The 21,933-nt window shown below is 40.6% G+C and overlaps 1 protein-coding gene across 3 annotated transcripts; it reads right to left on the bottom strand.

Annotated features, from left to right (window-relative positions):
- Positions 1-1,973: 1,973 nt before the first annotated feature.
- On the bottom strand, positions 1,974-21,812 carry ATP5F1C (ATP synthase F1 subunit gamma). 3 transcript variants are annotated; one of them, XM_024732297.1, is made up of 10 exons: positions 21,682-21,812; positions 14,730-14,764; positions 14,085-14,216; positions 10,876-11,080; positions 10,129-10,272; positions 9,941-10,005; positions 8,175-8,330; positions 7,687-7,783; positions 4,863-4,899; positions 1,974-4,119 (listed from the first exon to the last, which is right to left on the bottom strand). In XM_024732297.1, exons 1-9 carry the CDS (start codon positions 21,735-21,737, stop codon positions 4,893-4,895), a joined length of 897 nt encoding a protein of 298 aa, XP_024588065.1. In that variant the 5' UTR covers positions 21,738-21,812; the 3' UTR covers positions 1,974-4,119; positions 4,863-4,892. The 3 variants fall into 3 exon arrangements, with proteins under 3 accessions (XP_024588065.1, XP_024588067.1, XP_024588066.1); XM_024732299.1 differs by lacking the exon at positions 21,682-21,812 and adding an exon at positions 14,914-15,029; XM_024732298.1 differs by lacking the exons at positions 1,974-4,119; positions 4,863-4,899 and having other exon boundaries at positions 7,683-7,783.
- Between the last annotated feature and the right edge of the window lie 121 nt (positions 21,813-21,933).

Raw genomic sequence — 21,933 nt, 5'->3', positions numbered from 1 at the left:
AAAAAGCTATATTATTATACTTTTTATATCTATGACCTCAAATTGAAATTGTGTATGGTATAAGGATCAGGGATTTTTCCTATAGATATCCAGCTGATCCTGCAGCATTTACTGGAAATATTCTTTTCCACATTGAATTACAGTGACTTATAAAATCAGGTGGCTCTATACGTATTTGTTTCTAGTCTATTGTGTTCCATTAGTCTATTTTTCTATCCTTGCAACACCACCACACTATCTTAATTACCATGACATTTTAAGTAAATCTTTCCCCTTTTTAAAGCATGGTTATCTGAACTAAGAACAGTGCTGCTATGAATATCTTGTACGTGACTGCATGCATTTCTCATGAGTATATATTTTAAATCATTGATCACTCGGTATACAAATGTTTAACTTCAGTAGATACTGCCGACCAGTTTTTCAAGGTGTTTATCCTGCTTTAAACTCTCAGCATGTATATGTATGGGACTTCAGTCCATATTTGATATAATCATCTCTTTATCTTAGCCATTCTAGGGTTTTCTTTCTTTTTTTAAAAAGCAAATTCGGGGAATCTAACCCAACACTTTAAGCTACTATTCTCCCCCCTCCCATTTTCCTAGGTTATCTAAATAAGTGTTGTCCTTATGAGTTCAGATTCTCAACTACAAGTAAAACTGGGGACATCTGAGAATTTGGGATTGTATCAATATCAATATTCCTGGTTGTGATATAGTTTTGTAAAATATTACCATTGGGGGAATTTATTTTTAAATGATGGTGTGCTTTTTCAAACGCCAGTAGAAGGCTGATATTTTTTATTGAGTGCAGTGACTTTATGAGGTAGGTGCTATTGTCCCTGACTTACAGCTGAAGGGACTATTACTTTTTTTTTTTTTAGATGTTGGGGGTAGGAGTTTATTAATTAATTTTTGCTGTGTTGGATTTCCGTTTCTGTGTGAGGGCTTTCTCTAGTTGTGGCAAGCGGGGGCCACTCTTCATCGCAGTGCGCGGGCCGCTATCGTGGCCTCTCGTTGCGGAGCGCAGGCTCCAGACGCACAGGCTCAGTAGTTGTGGCTCACGGGCCTAGTTGCTCCGCGGCATGTGGGATCCTCCCAGACCAGGTCTCGAACCCGTGTCCCCTGCATTAGCAGGCAGATTCTCAACCACTGCGCCACCGGGGAAGCGCCGGGAATTTATTTTCACTTATTTTTTTGGCTGGTCCACCTGCAGTGGAAGCACAGAGTCTTAACCACTGGACCGCCAGGGAAGCCCCCATTGAGGTGAATTGAGGCAACTGTACAAGGGATCGTTCTGTATTATTTCATACAACTGCATGTGAATCTACAATTATCTCAATAGAATGTTCAATTAGAAAACAAGCAAAAATCACACACACACACACACACACACACACACACACAGTGCTCAGAAACTTTTGGAAAGAGAATATCTAAGTTCCACACAAACAATATGCATGATTAACCCCACTCATTGGCCATCAGAGAAATGCAAGTTAAACGTATTATATAACACTACACTCCTACCAGGATGGCAAAATGAAAAAGGGTGACAATACCTAGTGTTGATGAGGATGTAGACAACTGCCAGAAAGAGTATAAACTGGTAGTTTATACTACCAGTTTATACACCAGTGGGTGTATCAATACACCCACTCCGTGAAAGTGTCTGGCAGTGCCAAAGCAGCAGAACATTTACAGAACCTATGGCCAAGCAATCCCACTGCTAGGTATGTACACAACAGAAATTCTTTCAAATTTAAACCAAGAGAGGTGCACAGAAGATTTAGAGAAGCATTTATAATTGTTCCAAGCCGGAAATAACCTAAACGTCCATCAACAGAATTACTAAACTCTAAGATATTTATCACGTGTGGTAACATAAAACGATGAAAAAAAACTGCTCTACAAATGTGAATGAAATCTCCCAGACATACTGTTGAATTTTAAGAAAAAGCCGACCCCAAAGGCTTCATCTGTATGATTCCGTTTACTTAAATTTCAAAAACAATCAGAACACATCTATGGTGATAGAAGTCATGATTGCGGGTACTTTTGTGGAGGTAACAAAAAGGGCAGGGACACAAGGGAGGCTTCTGTAATGACAGGACCTTTTAGATCTTGATCTAGATTGTAGATACATGAGTGTTTACACTTTGCAAATTTTCCTGAGCCATATACTTATGAATTATGCCTTCTTTTGTACATACACTATACTTCAGTAACAGTTTACCAAAACACCTTACCACGTTTTTTTTCATTATTTGCTTGTCTTTGCTCCAGATGGTAAGCTCCTATAGGGAAGTATAATTATCATCATCGTAGCTTCAGAATTTAAGAGTGCTGATACACAGAACATCAGAAACACGATATTGAACCGATGGTCACTTACATAGATCAGGCAACATTTAATCACAGATACAGCATTCGTCCCACATCATTTTCTAAGTATTTTGCAAATATTCATTCATTTAGTCCTCATAACAACCCTATGAGGTAAGTACTATTTTCATCATCATTTTACAGATGATAAAACTGAAAGATTAAGTAACTTGCCCAATGTCAACACAGCTGGTTAAGGGCTGAACTGGGATTCCAACCCAGTTTGCCCCAAGTTTATGCTCTTAGCCACTGCTCTATACATCGAACATTCGTGTGGCTGGTAAAGTTAAATCCTTGCTTAGTTTTATTTCTCAAGACCCCATGCTGCACCTGCAAGAAAGTAGCCGAAGTGCAAACTTTCTAACACAAATTAATTTGCAACACAAATGAGCTGATGTCACTCATAGGCAAAGAACTCTTATGTTTCCATGAGAAAAAGAGAAAAACTCACTTAAAAAAATGGGCAATGAATGAGTAGTCTATTGTCTTTTCACCCATCAGATCATTAAAGATTAAAAGATAGTCTCAGCGAGTAGAGGAAATCAATTTTATACAGTTAGCACAAGTTTACCACCTTTTTTGAGAGCTATTTGGCAGTGTCTATTGAATTAAAAAATGTACATAGTCTGAGTCATTGATTCCACTTCCGAAAATTAAGAACACAGAAGTACTCGCCCAAGTGTGCAAACACTTCCCCAAGGATGCTTATTAACAATTATCCTTGTGACATTTCAGAGCAACACAGGTAAAGACCTATAAGCCTTCAGAGAAAAACAAATGTCACAAAGGCTCAAAAATCAAAATGCCTCTTGTAACATTTCAGGGAAGCTAGAAAATGACCCTGAGATTCTGTTCAGTTTCTTTCCCTGGCAGCCTTCTTCTTAAAGTGGCAACACTGCTCTTTACAGGTTTGTGGTTGCTAATCCATTTTTGTATCACTTATTGTTCATTTTTATGAATAGTTATTGGCAAAATAACAGCATATGCATGTATTTAATGTTTTTTAAAAGAGTAATATAAAGTGTTAAGTGAGAATGGGCTTTGTATTTTTTTTATAGTTCTACAGTCTTTTGTAATTCCTGTACTACTTTTGCAATAAAAACCCCTAAGCCATCTTTTAAATAAATAGGAAAAAACACTGACACTTTGTTTGGCATGGCCAGCTCGCTGTGTGGAATAGCTCACGCGCCCAATCTTAATGGTTATCTAAATGCGAATATGGAGTAAATATCCTACTGAAATGTTTCTCAGTCCTTGGAAAAGATTTAAAAATTTATTTAGATTTAGTATGTGCCTGAAATTCTACACCGTGCACGTGAGAAACAGCAGATGACCTGGACAGCGCGTTTGCTTCCCTGGGCTGGCTGTTCTATGAAGGTGTGGCGCTCAGGTGCCTGGGCTGGGGTTGTGGCCTGGTGCCTCTTCCTTCCACTCTGACCCCACGGAGGCCAGGCTTTCCACGGCTGTTAGGCAACCACAAAATCAGAGGAGCCTCTTCAACTATCTTCTTAATAGTAGCATGTTAATATTTTTAAGTGTTTTAAGATCTCATTTGGAAAGCTGCTGTTCTCATATAATAAGAAAAGACAGTGATTTTCTTATGGTGAGTCATTTATTGTAAGATAATTTACAAATATCTCGCTGTCTTTACTAATTTAAACAGTGGACCAACAATTTCTTCTGACAAGGACAGCAGTAAGCTAAAAACAAAATCAGCTGGCTGAATCTTCTTTACCTGAAAAATAAAAGTACAGAACAAATAAAGATGTCAAGATATAATACATATTTCGGTGGGACTTAAAGAACTGACTCTACATAATAAAATGCTACTCTACACCAGTGGTTCTCAAATTTTGGTCTGGTGACCCTTTCATGGGGTCCGTGAGGGCAAAACTATTTTTATAACAATGTTACTTGCCTATTTTATTCTCATTTTCAGGTGCACACGGTGGAGTTTTCCAGAGGCTATGCGACGTGTAATATCAGGACAGAATGAATACAGAAGTGGAGAGAACTGAGCTATCCTCTGTGAAGTCAGATATCAAAGCGTTCTGAGACCAGAAAATTTGAGAACCACTGCTCCTCACCAGCCTGTATTTAATAACTCAAAAGCATGCTAATTCTTTTTTCTTTTCTTTTTGGTCTCACCATGAGCCATGTGGGATCCTAGTTCCCTGACCGGGGATCGAACCCATGTCCCCCACAGTGGAAGCGTGGAGTCCCAACCACTGGACCACCAGAGAGGTCCCAAGAATGCTAATTCTTTATCCTTACAGTTTATTTAATATATCTAAGAAGAAAAAAAAAGCCCACTAACATCACCCACATACTCCCACCATCTGGCTGCTGCTCTAATGGCCTGGCCATCTCATCTCTCAGGGAATCAGTTTCACTGTTGCCGAATTACCTTCAGTTCTATCTGACCGGGTTTCTTTTCTGACGGGGTAGGGGAGAGTGTGTGAAATATTACCACTTTACCTCTTGTCTGAGGATGAAACTCGAATTTCATTAGTCCCTGGGTTATTATATTAGAAGAAAAAGACAAACACAAAACAAGCAGGTCAAGAAACAATCCATGCTGGTTAATCATTTACAATTTCTGACTAAGAAAGCCCACTTCCTCACTCACTACCTTGAGTATATCACATAAATACTTACCAAAATATTCCCTTAAAACAGATTCAATGATTGTTACAAAAGGTCATAGACTTGAATCTGGTTAGAAGCAATAAAACTATGTTCATGCAAGTAGGCAGGACTATGAAAGCATACTTTAAACCACAACTTTTCTATAAACAGCATACAATACATTAAAAAATTTTAGGCTAGCAACTAAATATTTGGTACCTCAAACATTATGGTTTATTCATGCCTTTTATATTATTACCAAAGAGCCAAATGTGTTTGCATTAAAGCCTTTAAGCAGAAGAGCTGACAGGTTACAGAGCATGCAAGTCCATTCATATAAATAATCCACCGTGGGGCTGCACAGCTAACTTGCAATAAAGGATTTAGACTGCCTTTCTAGAAAACGAAAACTAGTCAATTTCCAGTTATTTGAGTTCTTTTTAAAATTCTTGGTCTTCATATCCCAATCTCCCTCTCCTCATTTCTCTGGTTTTGCTACTTTTCAGCCAAGTCCCCGCATTCCTAATCAAGAAAGAGCCTGGTCCTCAATTCTGCAGAGGCTGTAGCCTCGGTCTATTCCGAGCATTCATTCCTCTTTTCCTGGCTCTCCACATCTCACAGCTCCCAGACCTTCAGAGCGCAGTCCAAACTTTCCCCCAGGCCTCTGCATGCACGCCACCCAAGAAGTCGTCAGCGTGGCTCCAGCAGTAGGAAGTACAGCAAGGAGGACACGAATAATACACTTATTTAATCCCTGTATTAGCCCCCATGTCATAGAAAACAACTGCGTTGCAGGGAGAGTATCTTAACCACGTCTATCAAGCTGGTAAGCGGCAGGGCCGCTCATCACTGCACTGGACTCTGATGTTAACAGAGCAGTAGTGACCAGGCTGAGAGATGGATTAGTCTTAAACTCATGCTCCAAAGCAAAATAAGAGAAGGAAGGCTGCTGGATCCAACCAACACTTATAAAACAGTCTCAACCAGTTTATTTGTGTCTCTGGCATTCTGCCCATTTCTATCCTCCAGAGACAAAAGGACCAACTTAAATGTCATCGTAGTGATAAACCTTTCCCTGATTCTTAAAGCTGGATTCACGTTTTCACATACCCAATAAAACGTTACTTCTCTCTCTGCTGAACTTCCAGGTCTTAATATATTTATGGCGGGCTTCCCTGGTGGTGCAGTGGTTAAGAATCCTCCTGCCAATGCAGGGGACAGGGGTTCAACCCTTGGCCTGGGAAGATCCCACATGCCGCGGAGCAACTAAGCCCGTGCGCCACAACTACTGAGCCTACACTCTAGAGCCCACGTTCCGCAACAAGTGAAGCCACGACACTGAGAAGCCCGTGCACCGCAACGAAGAGTAGCCCCCGCTCACCGCAACTAGAGAAAGCCCGTGCACAGCAACAAAGACCCAACACAACCAAAAATAAAAACAAATAAGTATATTAAAAAAAATGTATATATTCATGGCACGTCATTCATTCACTCTACAAATATTTACTGAGGAAGTATGTGCCAGGTGATGGGGCTGTAAGACTGAACGAGACACTCCCTGTCCCAAGCCGCAGGAGGACAGACAAACAAAAGGGCAATTCCTAGTAAAACAGTGTAAGTGCTATGATGAAGGGAAGCACAGGAGGCTGCCCCACTCAAACCAGGAAGGGGGGATTTCTGGAAGAAAGGATTACCCCAGCTCCGTTAGGAAGGATAAAAAGAGTCAGATGTACAATCAAGGGTGCAGGGGAAGGATGGCATTTCAGGGAAAAAAACATATGTGCCACTCAAAAAATACATTTTTTAATTTGGGAGAGAAATGACAAGGATCTGCGTGAAGAGGGCATAAAGGGGAAAGGGTCAAGGGATATTTAGAAGGTAAAATTTACAGAACTCGGTGACCAATTAGCAGGAGGTGAGAGAGAATGAGTCAAAGAAAACTTACGACCCATTTTATCTTTCAGCATAATTATCTGCATTTTTTCCTTATCCTATTAGCACGTAAATGCCTTGGAAGAAAGGATCACGTCCTTCAACACCGTGCCTAGCGCTGTATGAGGCATATAATGGGTGTTCAATTTAATAATTTTTAAAACAGAATTCCCATTATCGTAACCGTGGTTTCACAAACATTAACATATCTAGCTAGACAACCAAGACGTTTTCTTGAGGAAAGCGGTATTTTAAGAACTCCTTATAAGACAGTACTGATACAGAAAACTTAATTTAAAAATTCCTGGACCCAACTACCATTCAATGATCTGCAGATTTATATAAAACCCAACCCCAAACCAGTCCTGTAACTCAGAAAGCCTGATTTATAATATTTTAAGTTTCAAAGACAGATTTTATGAATGATACTGCATATTTATCACTCAGTATAAATGATACTGAATTATTCACGTCCTTATTCCTGAAACTTGAAGAAAGTGAAAGCTAGCAATATACTAATTTCTAAGAAGAAACGAAGCCTGAGTATTTCAGCTGAGACAATCCAAATACACCAGAGATCTCATTTTCATCAAACTTTATGTTCTACGATTAAGGAAACAGATAAGCAATGGATCATTTCATCGTTAACAGACAAAACAAAACAGAAAACTTAAACATGCAAAGGCTAAACTAGCAGGCACAGATGAGACACGGAGTCTGAGGGTGACGCACGATTACTTACAGAGCCGCAGCACCGGAGATGATTTCAATCAGCTCCTTGGTGATGACAGCTTGGCGGGTGCGATTGAACGTCAAAGTCAATTTGTCAATCATCTCAGCTACAAACGGAACAAAAGACAACAAGATCTACAACTAGAAAAGAATACCTTTTTCACTAACTCATTTATAGACGTGTGTTGCTTAATTCAAAAATAAGATTCTGTTTCCTTTTGGGTACCCAAACTGGCCACTCAAAAAATTTTATGAAGGTAGTTTTGTTTCTTCCACGAGATACCTTTTCAAAGTACCTGCACACTTACTGCGTACCAAGTAAGATATTACTTCCTTTAAGGCAGAGAATATAATTTTTCTATCCTCACAGAATCGGTGGCAGAGCCCAGGACTAGACCCCAGCTCTCCTGCTTCCTGGTCCACTTCCAGAATCGCTAATGCCTTTTGACGTGAGGGTCTTCATGCTGCTTTCCGCAAGGGAATTCTCTCAGCGCTTACAAGCATTCTTGCTGGCATTGTCCATGGCCGTCATCCTGGCACTCTGCTCACTCGTGGTGGATTCCTTCAGAGAGTAGTAGATGATGTTGGCCAGGCTGTATTCTTGGTAATTCTGCAGCACGTCAGCATCAATATCATCATAGATACTCATGCTCTCTGTTAAAACAAGCCATGGATTTCTCTGAAGCGATACAGCACAAAGACTGATTTAATCAAGACAGCTTCCTGGTAGAAAAACTCTTTATAATTACAGAGAAGTCAACGTAAGATTGGTTAAAGGACTCAGTTCTAAAATCTTCATCTATTTCCATACTATAGATAACAGATTTTCAGCAAAATATGATGTGTAAACAAAGCATTTGATATTCTACTTCAAATGCTTAACTTCATAAAACTTAAGAAGTCCACATTTAAAGTAACAGCACCACATTTCACGGATACAAATCCTTTGGATGGTATCTAGCAGCGTGCTGGGCACGAAGCCACCCAACAGTCAGTGACTGCGTTTTTCAATAAAGAAATTAAGGAAAGAACTGAGACTCGTATAGTGTAATATAAAAATCCCATTTCAGCCATCTGATTATTGAGGAAATCTGAAAGTTTCAGGAAAATACGGGAGGGAAAGCTTTTCTGAGAATGTGGGAGAGGAAGAGTTAAGAGGCTGCTGTGCATTTTAGTAATTAGGCAGTGGAAACGTAGCAGCAGACTTGAAAATTCACTCATTAGTGTAAAGTGCTGAGACAGTACTGGATTTCATCACATTTAAGATGCGGTGGATTATGACTCCTATTTTATGTACCATGAAGAAAGAAAATAACATAGCCAATTGAAAATGACATGCCATTGACTGGTAGAAGCATCCCAATTTCTAAGACGTTAAAATGTAAACGTGATAGGGACTTCCCTGGTGGCGCAGTGGTTAAGAATCCACCTGCCAAGGCAGGGGACACGGTTTCGAGCCCTGGTCCGGGAAGATCCCACATGCCGCGGAGCAACTAAGCCCGTGTGCCACAACTACTGAGCCTGCGCTCTAGAGCCCATGAGCCACAGCTACTGAGCCCATGCATCGCAACTACAGAAACCCGTGCGCCTAGAGCCCATGCTCCGCAGCAAGAGAAGCCACCGCAATGAGAAGCCCGCGCACTGCAACGAAGTGTAGCTGCTGCCTGCCTCAACTAGAGAAAGCCCACTTGCAGCAATGAAGACCCAACGCAGCCAAAAATAAATAGATTTATTTTTTAAAAAAATGTAAAAGTTATACACCCATTACAGGAGAAATCTAATATACATAAAGGGAAAATAAAATCAGTTCCTGAGTATTATTTCCAGGATGCATCACTGAGCAATGATCACTTTGTTTAAACAGCAAAACAAGAGAACTGAGTTGTTCAATGTATATTAGTTGTGAATAGCATTCAAACCTCTATTCTAGAGCGTCTGTTTTGTGGTTAGGGAGGGCTCCCACACACAGATTGCAAAGCCAACAGATCATTCTAGCTTAGTTTTTCAACCTCCAAGGACAGAAATCATATCTAACGATGGCCTTCAATGGATATTTATTTATTAAATTAATGAGAGAATGCAGTAAGAGTTGTCAAACAATAAATGTTTATGATTTCATGGAAGCCACTAACAGATGGTGATAAACAGCCCAACGTCATTTTTGTTACTGCTGAAAAAAAGCCACCCGGACAATCACTGTTTTCCTAAATGTACAAATCTCTCCTTTCTATAGGAAAAATACTTGTCATACAAAACCTACTTACCAGCACTTGCAATGGTACCAAGGGAAAAGATGGGCTTTTCTTCTGTCTTGTAGGAGATGACAGACCTAGAAACGGCAAAGCAAATGTAAATTCCAAAAGTATAATTTTAAACTGTTAAGTAGACATTTACTTAATTGAAAAATCTGAACATAAACATAAAAAAGCTTAGATTTCAACATTTTTCTTGCCTGAATCGGTTAAAGATGATAGACCCTTCATCAAATTCATATCCAGAATTTAACAGTTCAAGGGCAATGACCGACGCATCCCCAAAGGTAGGGGGCCTTCTCCCCACTTCTTTGAATGTCACCAGAAACTGGTTAGAATGAGTCCTACAAGAAAATGAAGAGGTCACATAAAATAGTTTAACAGAATACTTCTGCTGAAAGAACAGAGAACAAGGAAAAAACACGCTCACTATGGATCAAGCTTTTTTGAGGGGGGCGGGGGGGTGTTCACTGAATTAAGGCGCCCCTGCATTATCGTGACTGTCCCTTTCCTTCAGCACCTGCCAAGAACTAAGGACTAACACCAGGCCCTTCCTGTCTTGCATTTCTCTCTGCCTTCACTTCTCTCCTTCCAGCCCTAATCAGCTGTCATTCATTTCTGGCATTTCTCGGCTGTGAGAGCTCCTTAGGGTCCTCGTTAAAAAAAAAAACACTGAAAAACGTCCCCCAAAACAAAAACCCATAGCTTCTGATATTCCTACTGTATTCCATTTATGGTCTGGAAGAAGGAAAAACAAAAGATAAATAGAAAACAGGGGAAATCTATCCATTCTACTATATTCTGGAAAAAAATTCAAAACAAAACCAAACCTCTGTGTATAAAATGGTAACCAAAAAAAGACACCTTGCTTAAATAGACTATCAAAGAAACTTCCCTTTATTCATTCTTGCAGCCTTTTAAACATAAACAATATATACTTAAATTACCTGTGAAGTATACTCCTGAGTTTATCACCAACTCCAACAATCTTAACTTCTTTCCCAGCTGCTGTGAGATTGGCCACCTCACTCTTTAAGTGTTTAGCAATCGAGGAATGAATAGCACCACAAAGCCCTCGGTCTGAGGACACACCGATAAGGAGATGTTTCTTCTTGTCTTCAGGCACCTTAATATCAGCCTTTTCATACAGAGCTTAAAAAAAAATGTATGTGTAATTACACTACGTACAGCAATAACCCTAATTTACAAAATGATGCCTCAATATAATCAAGTGTCTGTGCACGTATTTCATTTACAATCAGGCTAAAAACCATAAAGGTTTAAATCTCTATTAAGACAGAGGTTCCTAAGGGCCAAATTATCTTAAGTACTGACTAAAAGAAATCGCTAGCACAATTAAAGAACTTGTAAAAAGGCCAGACTTATAGAAGTACCAACTTCTCTAGACTTGCCAAATTTCTAAAGAACACAGATCTTCAGTGTACAACCAAAAAAGCAGAAAACAAATATTTACTGAAATGCTCATATAATCTACATAGCAAGCTTTTATGAAAACTGCTGACATTAAAATGATGGATGCCATTTTATTTTCTATTTATTTATTTTTGCTGGGCTGCGTGGCTTGCAGGACCAGGGATTAAACCCGTGTCCCCTGCAGTGGAAGCACAGAGTCCTAACCACTGGACCGCCAGGGAAGTCCCTATTTTTGGTATTACTAACAACCTCACTTTGTTGGTCTTCCAAGAAGCAGAAGGCAAGAGGTGTTTAAATAGGATAAAATATACATGGATTTTACTGGGGAAATGCCTGTGAGAGAAAATAGGAAGGAGGTCAGAATAGCCATCACACCAGGATGCCAGTCTGACCAGTGGGATGAAAGGTGCGGTGGCAGCTTCCTGGACTGTTGTACAGTTGAGGGAAAGTTCAGCGAGGCTGCCAGGGAGCCCCAAGTCTCCCAAGAACACGCCTACCTGAGTATCCCATCTGTGCTCAGGTGCTGGCCAGGAGCAGCCCGTGGGAAGCATGGCTTAGGTGCAAAAACACAGGACGATTCAGCAGCTGTGCTCACTCTAGTTACAAAGTGCATCTTCACGGCTGCCACATTCCCCACTTCAACAAAATTCCTGCTATCGCCTTTTTCAGTATAGAGCAGTGATTCTCAATTTCAATACCTGAGGACCCTCCATAAAAAGCAGAGAGAGGTAAATACTCAACTCCAAAGTTTAGGGAAGTGGAGAAAATATTCCTTTTCAGTCTCTTTATATGTTTTATATTGTACAGCATAAAATGTCTATTTAAAGTTCTTAAATATTTTAAATGATTAGCCATTTAATATCTAGCAGTTAGTATTTTTTTAGTTTGAAGGACTTAGAAGCTGAATGGCAGCCTTGACTTGAATTTTTAATATCACACCACAAATACTATAATTAGATATCTGAGTCAATTTCCTTATTCGATAGTTTTGTGGTTATAGAGTTTTGAGGGGAAACAAATTTATTACACTTATTCATTTCAGCATGAAAGGTGAACAGTGAATGACTTTCACCTTTTCATAGAAATAGGCTAGAGTAATTTATCAACCTCTACCGGGCCGCTAACTAGGTGCTCAGTATTATGCTGGTTATAGAACAGGACTCAGGAGAGCAAACGGCTGGGGTTGTTAATGATTGCTAACCCTAACCTAGCAAGTCTCCATTATGCCTCCTAGGAAAAGCTGAATATGGCTGGGTTTTTTTTTTTGGCTGCACCACACAGCCTGCAGGATCTTAGTTCCGCAACCAGGGATCTAACCCGAACCCTGGCAATAAGAGTGCCAAGTCCTAACCACTGGACCACCAGGAAATTCCCTAAATATGGCATTTTTAAAGCAAGGAGGCATTTCCACTGAAGCCTAGCGCCCTATCGTTTTCTCATACAGAAGTTTCTTTAGAGCATGCTTAAAAAAAAGCATGCTAGGGCTTCCCTGGTGGCGCAGTGGTTAAGAATCTGCCTGCCAATGCAGGGGACATGGGTTTGAGCCCTGGTTCGGGAAGATCCCACATGCTGCAGAGCAACTAAGCCCGTGTGCCACAACTACTGAGCTTGCGCTCCAGAGCCTGTGAGCCACAACTACTGAAGCCCACGCACCTAGAGCCCGTGCTCCACAAGAGAAGCCCGCACACTGCAACAAAGAGTAGCCCCTGCTCGCTGCAACTAGAGAAAGCCCACGCGCAGCAACAAAAACCCAATGCAGCCAAAAATAAACATAAATAAAATAAATAAATTTATATATAAAAAAACTGATTGGACTACCCTGGTAGCGCAGTGGTTAAGAATCTGCCTGACAATGCAGGGGGACACAGATTTGAGCCCTGGTCCAGGAAGATCCCACATGCCACGGAGCAACTAAGCCCGTGTGCCTCACTACTGAGCCTGCACTCTAGAGCCCGCGAGCCACAACTACTGAGTCTGTGTGCCGCAACTACCAAAGGCTGCGTGCTTAGAGCCCGTGCTTCCCAACAAGAGAAGCCACCGCAATTAGAAGCCCGCGCGCAGCAACGAAGACCCAATGGAGCCAAAAAAAAAAAACAACAAAAACACTGATTAAAAAAAGCATGCTTAAAAAATATGAAGAGCACAAGAAAACTACTGCACAAGGTAATTTATATGTAATACATGGAGGCATTAACACACAGATGATACAGATACATCTTTTCTTCAATTTGGAAATAAGCAAATTTCTCCCTCTTTACAGTTGATGTTTAAACATTCCACTCATGTACTCAGAGTCATATCCATGACTACCCAGTCACCTTCCACTGCAGGGCACCCCCTCCCCACCCTGCAGTCCTAAAAGATCACATCACAGTGTAACAGGAAGAAATCAAGCATTCGAGTCTAATGCACTAAACTTCCAAGTTCTTTTGATGGTGTATTTAATAATCTAGGAAAATTTTCAGAATATCTTAAAAGTGAACATGATCACATACAGTGGTTAACAAATAGAGAGGCTCAGATGCCAAGTCACAGAGGTGTAGTTATGACTGCACTGGGCTTCAGTTTTTCCTATCTGCAAAGCAGGAGCTCTGACGGTCCCCACCCGCACAGGGCTGCTGTGATAGATGGGGGCCTGGAAGTACTCAGGACAGATGAGTCCTGAACAGTCATCTCTAGGTTAAACGGTACTTCGTAATTTGTGACTGCACTCTCCTCTTACCCAAGGATCCTATTCCATACACTCGGGCTGGTTTCAGCTCCCTCTCAGCTCGGGCATATTTCGCTGCTGCTACCATTTTCATAGACTTGGTAATTTTCTGGATGTTTTTGATTGATTTTAGTCGCCTGGTAACTGAAAAATAGAAGTGCTGTGTTAAGATAAAGGAGTTACCATTTCATTTGTGAATTTATCGAAATATTTTCCTAAACTTCAAGGTAGAATAATTAGCAGTTAGACCTTCAATTAATAGCAGCTGCTAAACTAGGCTTAATGTTAGAGTACCAATAACTCAGACCTTGTGCTACCTGGAGAGGACAAGCAAAACGGCAACATAATAGTATCAATAAATTATGTATTTAAAACTAAATGGTACTGAAAATGGCCTTTTGCCACATATTCCATAACATTTTATACACACACACAGTAGTTTTTTCTAGTTATATCATTATCATTCTACAGACAACAGAATCAACAACCATGTGTCACCTCACATGGGTCTTTTCCAAAACAAGTTCAATGCCGCACAGAGATGACATAGATTCACTGTGTCCATTTTGACCAAATACGTAAATGGGCTAAAGCAGCACATTTTTATTTGTCAAAGTTTAGTTTTTCTTAATTCACATATTGTGATAAAGTACTTACTATCTTTCAAGGTTGCCATATTTCGAACTTGGATCCTGAGAATAAAGGTGGTAAAAAACATTTTAGTTTTTTGAAAAATAGCTCAAAGAAAAACTTTCAAAGTTGATAAACTGATTTAAAGAGTATCCCATAAAGAAATGATCTATGACTCTGAATGTGTGTGTGTGTGTGTATACATAAATACCTCAATACTGATACCAAACCCTACATCATCAAAGATCTCATTCTAGGGCTTCCCTGGTGGCGCAGTGGTTGAGAGTCCGCCTGCCGATGCAGGGGACACAGGTTCGTGCCCCGGTCTGGGAAGATCCCACATGCCGTGGAGAGGCTAGGCCCGTGAGCCATGGCTGCTGAGCCTGCGCGTCCGGAGCCTGTGCTCTGCAACGGGAGAGGCCACAACAGTGAGAGGCCCAGGTACCGCAAAAAAAAAAAGATCTCATTCTATTTGATCTAACACAAAGCTTCCACTGAAGTCACAATGGCATTCACACATGCTCTATTCCCACCCCTATGTCTTTGCCTATATTGTTGCTGACTTCCTCAGTTCACCGAAACCTTTTCAAATAACCCTTAGGGTCAACTACACATTCTAACATGACCACATGTGTCAAAGTACAGTTTATTTAAACCAATTAACTTTTTCAACTCAATTCAGTAAGCTCTTTACTGAGCAGCTACTCTGCTCCAGGACATGGTGTCTGACCACAAGAAGCATATTATCTCATAAACAAGATTTATGCAAATTTAGATTTACATGAAATTTACATTAAATATTTTCTATAGTCTTTTAAAGTGCTGATGCATTAAAGTCAAAATGATATGACTTAAAAGTAATGTTGGTGAAAGATAAATTACAAGAGGATCCTCCTCTTACTGGTGAAGACATGTTATTGAATATACATTATCTTGTAGCTCTTAAGTCCATAAAGTACCTGTGTTGGCCTAGAAAGCTCCATGGGAGCAATGAAGAATCGATATATTTGTGCATAAAGGAGGGCCTAAGGAGGGCATTCCTAGGAACTGGATGTAGTTTTGAAGCTGGAGACATAGCTTGGGTTAATAAGTTTAAATATTATTTTATAGGTACTGGAAAAATGATGAATGTTTCTAAGCCCACAAATCAGTTTAGTTTTTCAGTAAGGTATCTCGGATGGCAGTGAAAAGCACAAAATGATACCAAATGTTGATGACATGGAGGCCAAACAAGGGGCTTCCAGACAAGAGAAGGCAAGCACCTGGACTGAGAGGTTGGCAAAGCAACAGGAGACCAGATGTGAGAGCAAGCTGACCCAAAGGTTTCTAACTTAATGACCTAAATGAACACTGTTGTCATTTAACCAAGAGAGAAAAACTGGGTGGGGGAGATCTCCCTGGAGATTATGAAGTTTGAATTTGATGTAGTTTAAAAAACCATGCGACCAAGTGGAAATGTTAACCAGGTCTGGGAAACATATGAGGTATTGAGATTTGAGACAGATTTGTAACTATCAGTAGACATGGTAGTTGGTGCCCAAAAAAAATAAAATTAAAAAAAAAAAGAAAAAGAAAGAGAATTAGAACGAGAAGCAGGGGGAATATGTCCTAATTCTATAAGGCCAGCATAACCCTAATACTAAAACCAGATAAAGACATTATATAAGAAATGAAATTTAGAGAAAAATATCTCTCATGAACATAGATGCAAAAATCCTCAACAAAATATTAGCAAATGCAATCTAACCATGTATTAAAAACAATTATACATTACGACCAAGTGGGATTTATTCCAGGTATGTGAGGCTTGTTCATCATTCGAAATTCAAATATATAATCCACCACATCAACACACTAAAGAAGAAAAATGGTATCATCAATAGATGCAGAAAAAGGAGCTGACAAAATCAAATGCCGATTCATGATTAAAAACCTCTCAGCAAATTAGGAATAGAGGAGAACTTCCTCAACCTGATAAAGAACATCCATAAAAAAAAACCCCTAAGGTTTAATGGTTAGAAACTAGGAGCTTTCCCCCTAAGACTGGGAACAAGACAAGGATGCCCTGTCTCACCACCCCTACTCAACATTGTACTGAAGTCCTAATTAATGCAGTAAGACAGAAAGGGAAACAACACATATACAGGTTGGGAGGGAAGAAATAAAGCTGTCTTTGTTCATAGATGACATGATCAACTACATAGAAAATCCCAAAGAAAGGCCAAAAATTAAAAAAAAAACTGACAATACCAATGACAGCAAGAATGTGGGGTAACAGGAACTCTCACTGATCACTGGTTATACAAAATGGTATGGCTACTTTGGAAGATGTTTTGGCAGCTTCTTACAAATCTAAACATAGTTTAAACATATGATTCAGCAATCATACCCCTAGATACCTACCCAATTGAGCTGAAAACTTTTATCTACATGACAACCTGCATTCACATTCCTATAGCAGCTTTATTCATGACTTCCAAAAACTGGAAGGAATCAAGATGTCCTTTAATACATGAATGAATGGACAAACAGACAGGTGCATCCATACAGTTGGAGCAGTATTAAGCAATAAAAATAAATGAGCCATCAAGCCACAAAAAGACATGGAGGAACCTTAATTGCATATCGCTAAGTGAAAGAAACCAATCTGAAAAGGCTACATACTGTATGATTCCAATTATAAGACATTCCAGAACTGAAAAAACTATAGCAACAATAAAAATATCAGTGGTTGCCAGGATTTAGGGAGAGATTTTTAGGGCAGTGAAACTATTCTGCATGATATTGTAATGGAAGACACATGTCACTATGCATTTGTCAAAACCCACAGAAGTGTACAACAAAATGAGTGTCCTTAATGAAACTATGCACCTTAGTTAATAGTGCATCAACACGGGTTCATTAATTGTAGTATACACTCCACACTAATGCAAGATGTTGATGACTGGGGAAAATGTCCAGAGTGGGGTGTGGGTATATGCAACTCTCTGTGCTACTCAATTTTTCTATAAATCTAAAACTGTACTAAAAAACAGACTAAAAAAGTCTATAATAACCTAAAAATGCAGGCTATAAGATATGATGTGCTATTTTTGTGATTCTATGTGTTTATGTGCACAAAAGTAAGTCTGAAAGTTCATAACCAGAACAGTTATTTTTTTAAAACCTCTTGACTTATGTATCTTACTACTGGTATTACTCAGCCATGGAGAAAGAAAAATAAAGAAAATAAGAGGAAGGAGACTACCTGGAAAACATTAGGGGTTTGGTTTTAAGAGTGGATCCACCAAAGGCAAAGATAAAAGCTGTCAAACATTGACAAGCTCTGCTAGTTTCAGAGGGCGGACTTAATCAACATAATGACCATCCCATGAACATTTTTTCATCATGGCACTTGAAAAGTAATATTTTGGGGATAATTTTCTTTTTTTGGAATAACTTTTTTGCCCAGACATTCTAAATTTAGAGACTATAAAGAGTGACACTGGTCACTCTTTATAGATGGTCTTAGGCATGCACTCCAATTTAACTGACACAGGTTTCTAGTCAGAGCACATCATATGGAACAAAATCTGAACTGCATGCCATATCTGGATGAACACAGAATGTTCGGGTCTCCACACGTATCCCAAGTGAGAGGTATGCAGGAAGATACAGGATCTTTTGTGATTCTTTCTGCTGTGCACACACCCTAATTTCCCCAATTTTGAAGCACTCTCACGTTTAGACTTCATTCAATTCTAAACATGTCTATCTGTGTTACAAAGTTATTTTTTAAGTACAATTTGAGTGCAAAATAACCACGAGCTGATATGAACTCTCTCTAGCGAAAGACTGCTCTACTGAATATACAGCTTTTGCAAATGAGAAGATAAAGGAAGTCCTGTGTCAGTTTTCTGTTCTGGAAAATTGCATCATGTCCTAAAAAATTCTCGGGAGATTATCTGAGAAACTAGAAACACATCAAATACAGCAGAGGGCAAATCGCACAGATAGATGGCGGACTACCATGATCTACTATGATCACACAGCAGGTTCGTGGGTGAACTATGTATCATTCAAAGAAATTACAGACAGCTTGAATGAATTTTAAGGAGTGTATAATGCTGAATAATATAAAAATTAAGGAAGAAGCAGCATCCACTAATTCCAAAGGAAAAGAAAATTATGAAGTATGTCTAATTCTAACACTGAATGCCTGGGTGAAAGTCCGACCCTGGCCTCTCCACCAAGCGACTCCCCAGAACTTTATCACCAACCGTGACACACAATTCAGTCTTGTTAGGCTTCTAACCTTCTCACATTACATTTTATGTAGAACGTGTATGTATAAATTCGTTTTCATTTTTCAGCTGATACATCTGGAACCTCACAAGCATTTTTCCCACTGTCCTTGGTTCTTTACAAATACTGATTCACTTAATCCTCACACTAATCCAATGAATGGGGTACTAGCATTACCCCCATTTAACAGACGAGGAAATGGTACAGAGACACTGAGTAACTTGCCCAAGGCCACACTGCCAGGTGAGTGGTGGTCAGGATTCAAAGCCGGGCAGTTTGGCACCACTCCATCGGGTACACTACAGGCTGCTGCCTCACGTTTAAAAGTATGTATCTGCTATGTCAGCCTCAGATGATGGCCTCTCTTCTCTCTCCTGAAATGCCATCTCTCCCCCTTTTCAGTGTCCATAGTTCAACTTACGGCCTACTGGTTTCCTATTATAAAATAGTTCCATTTTAGACAATGTGGAACACTAGGAAATAGAAATGTTTTTCCCCCTGATGTGAGATAGAAAAATCACTCTTTCCCACCCCCAAATTTCTCATTTCCATTTTCCTAAATACTACTTTAAAAAAAAGTTTAATTTCCAAAAATTTAGGGTATTTTACTGACACCCTGAACAATTAAAACAACTTCACTATAAGTTTAATTAAGCCTAATGTTTAGTTAATGTTGGTATGCTAACCTCCCTGAAACCAAAACTATAACAACAAATTGCATTTTAAAAAGCTTTCAATAACCAAAACACAACCAAGGAAATGCCTCTTTCTGGTTCTGCAAAGACAAAAGTATAACGTATTTCCCTTCCAAATTAATTCTGTGGCATGTGAAACATTAAGATGGCTTTAGTTTCTGAATTTAAAAGGCAATTATAGGGAGTGGAAGGGAAAAGGCAGAAGAGGCAGGAAAGACGGCAGGCATCTAGAGTGATGGAATGTATGAAAAGGAAGAGGACAGAGTATGTGCCTTGCAAGGTGGAAACTGACGTTTGATGAATATTCATAACCTAACAATTTAAAACTAACACTCCGAAGGGAGTAAGGTCAGGACTTCGACATTTATTTTCTGACTGAGGTTCCAGTTTAAGCCCCATCCGACTCAGTAGTTGTCTCAGACCCAGCAAGCGCTTAAATGCTTCTTTACTAGAAGATCTTCAAAAGATCTTACAGGTTTTTTAAAAGTTATTTTTACAATTTTATGTAATGTATTTTGTCCTCATTTCAGAAACTGTCCATTTTTAAAGATCAACTTGGATAACAAAGTTCTAAAAATATTTACAGATAACATTAATGCACAGCAAGATGGGAAGGAAGGAAGGAAAGAGAGGTGATGTTTGCAGAGCACCACTGCATGTGAGGAACTATCCCACAACGCTCACCAGGATCATGTTGATTTGTTCACCACGTTTTAGCACTTTCCACAGTGCCAACTTGGCGTAGGGCAAGCACCCAACAAATGTGCGCTGAGTGACTGAGAAATGGGACAACCTATACCAGTGAGAATCCAACTAAGGTGACTTCTTACTTCCCATGAATACTCTTTCAATATTAGGAGAAAGAAACTCTGAATTCCAAGGCAAATCCACTAACATTTGTATGTAGGTTTTTCACATCAGATTTAATTACTTCATTAAGCTGAAAATCTTTTATTGTTATAAATTTTTTGCTTAATGAACACATCCTTATTTTAATTAATGCTTTATAGTCCCCTCTCATAAATTAGGTACAAAATTCTAGTTTAGTGGGGTGGCTCCTTAGAATTCTCCTTTACTGTAAAACCGGGGAAATGCTACAGTCTATAGCTAACCCTTTAGCACTGTATCTGAAATTCTTCCAGACTCTGTCTAGCTTCATCACATCTCATCCTATTACAGGGTACCATACAAACCAACGTTTGTCTGCCTATTCCTAGGCCTTCTAAGATGCTTTTTCTGGGGGGTGGGGGGAAACCAATGTTTAAAATCCCTAAAACTTGCATGGCAATGTACAGATGACGCACAGAAGTCCGTCTACCTCCTCCTCCTCGAGGCACTGGGACGATATCATGACCTTGCAGGGTTACTGATTCAGCACAACGGTTTCGAGATAGTGCAAGGTCTCTTCCCCTTCCTCGCCAACAGATATTTAAGGTCCCCTTTGCAACCCACGAGGGCATTTATTTTATTCACTTGGGCCCAGCACAGCGCCTGCTGCAAGGTCGCTGCTTAGTTCGCGTTGTGCGTTACTGCGCTCTGCACCGGAGAGTTTCAAAAGGCGTCAAGGACAAAAAGCACACCTTAACCTTCCGCGGGACCTTCCCTGGGGCCCTCCCCTCCCCCACTTTCAGGGCCCGGGTAAGGCCTCGCAGAGGCTCGCCGCCTGGCGCGCAGCAAAGGCTCCCTAAGCATTTACTTAGTAGCTGAGGGGATCCAAGACTGCCCTCAAATTAACTGGGCCCAAGGCCCCACTCTCGAGGTCCCAGATAAGCACTTCTCGTGGCCCTCACCCCGCCCCAGCCCGCCTCCGGAGACCTGGCGCGCCCTTCCCGGTTCCGAGCGCTTCCTGCAGCCCGGGCTCCGGGGCCTGTGCGGGACCCGGGCCTGGCCGGCCCTGCGACCCCGGGTCCGTCCCACTCGCCTCCACCCGCTTCCCCTGACCCCTGCCTGAGCCCCTCCATCCGCCGTAACCCTCCTGTTCCCACCGCGAGCTGCCATACCATTGCGGCTGCACGGCCCAGGCCGACAGCCCTGCTCGGCCCGCCGGAGAAAACATGGTGTTTGCGGCCCTGCTGAAGGTCGGTCAGACAGGCCTCACCGCGCCTGCGCGGAAGCTGCCCCACACGCCCCGCCCACCCCGTCGTCTCATTCAGTCTCGCTTCTTCTCGCAGGATGGAACGAAGCCTCGCGAGCGTTGGGGGGGGGTGGTGCCCAGGCTTCCGAAGCCCCACCTCCTTCAGACTAGCCGAGGA

The sequence above is a fragment of the Neophocaena asiaeorientalis genome, unplaced genomic scaffold (assembly GCF_003031525.2).
Source record: "Neophocaena asiaeorientalis asiaeorientalis breed wild unplaced genomic scaffold, Neophocaena_asiaeorientalis_V1.1 scaffold176, whole genome shotgun sequence".
Lineage (NCBI taxonomy): Eukaryota > Metazoa > Chordata > Mammalia > Artiodactyla > Phocoenidae > Neophocaena > Neophocaena asiaeorientalis.
This window is presented reverse-complemented; position numbering and strand designations above follow the sequence as displayed.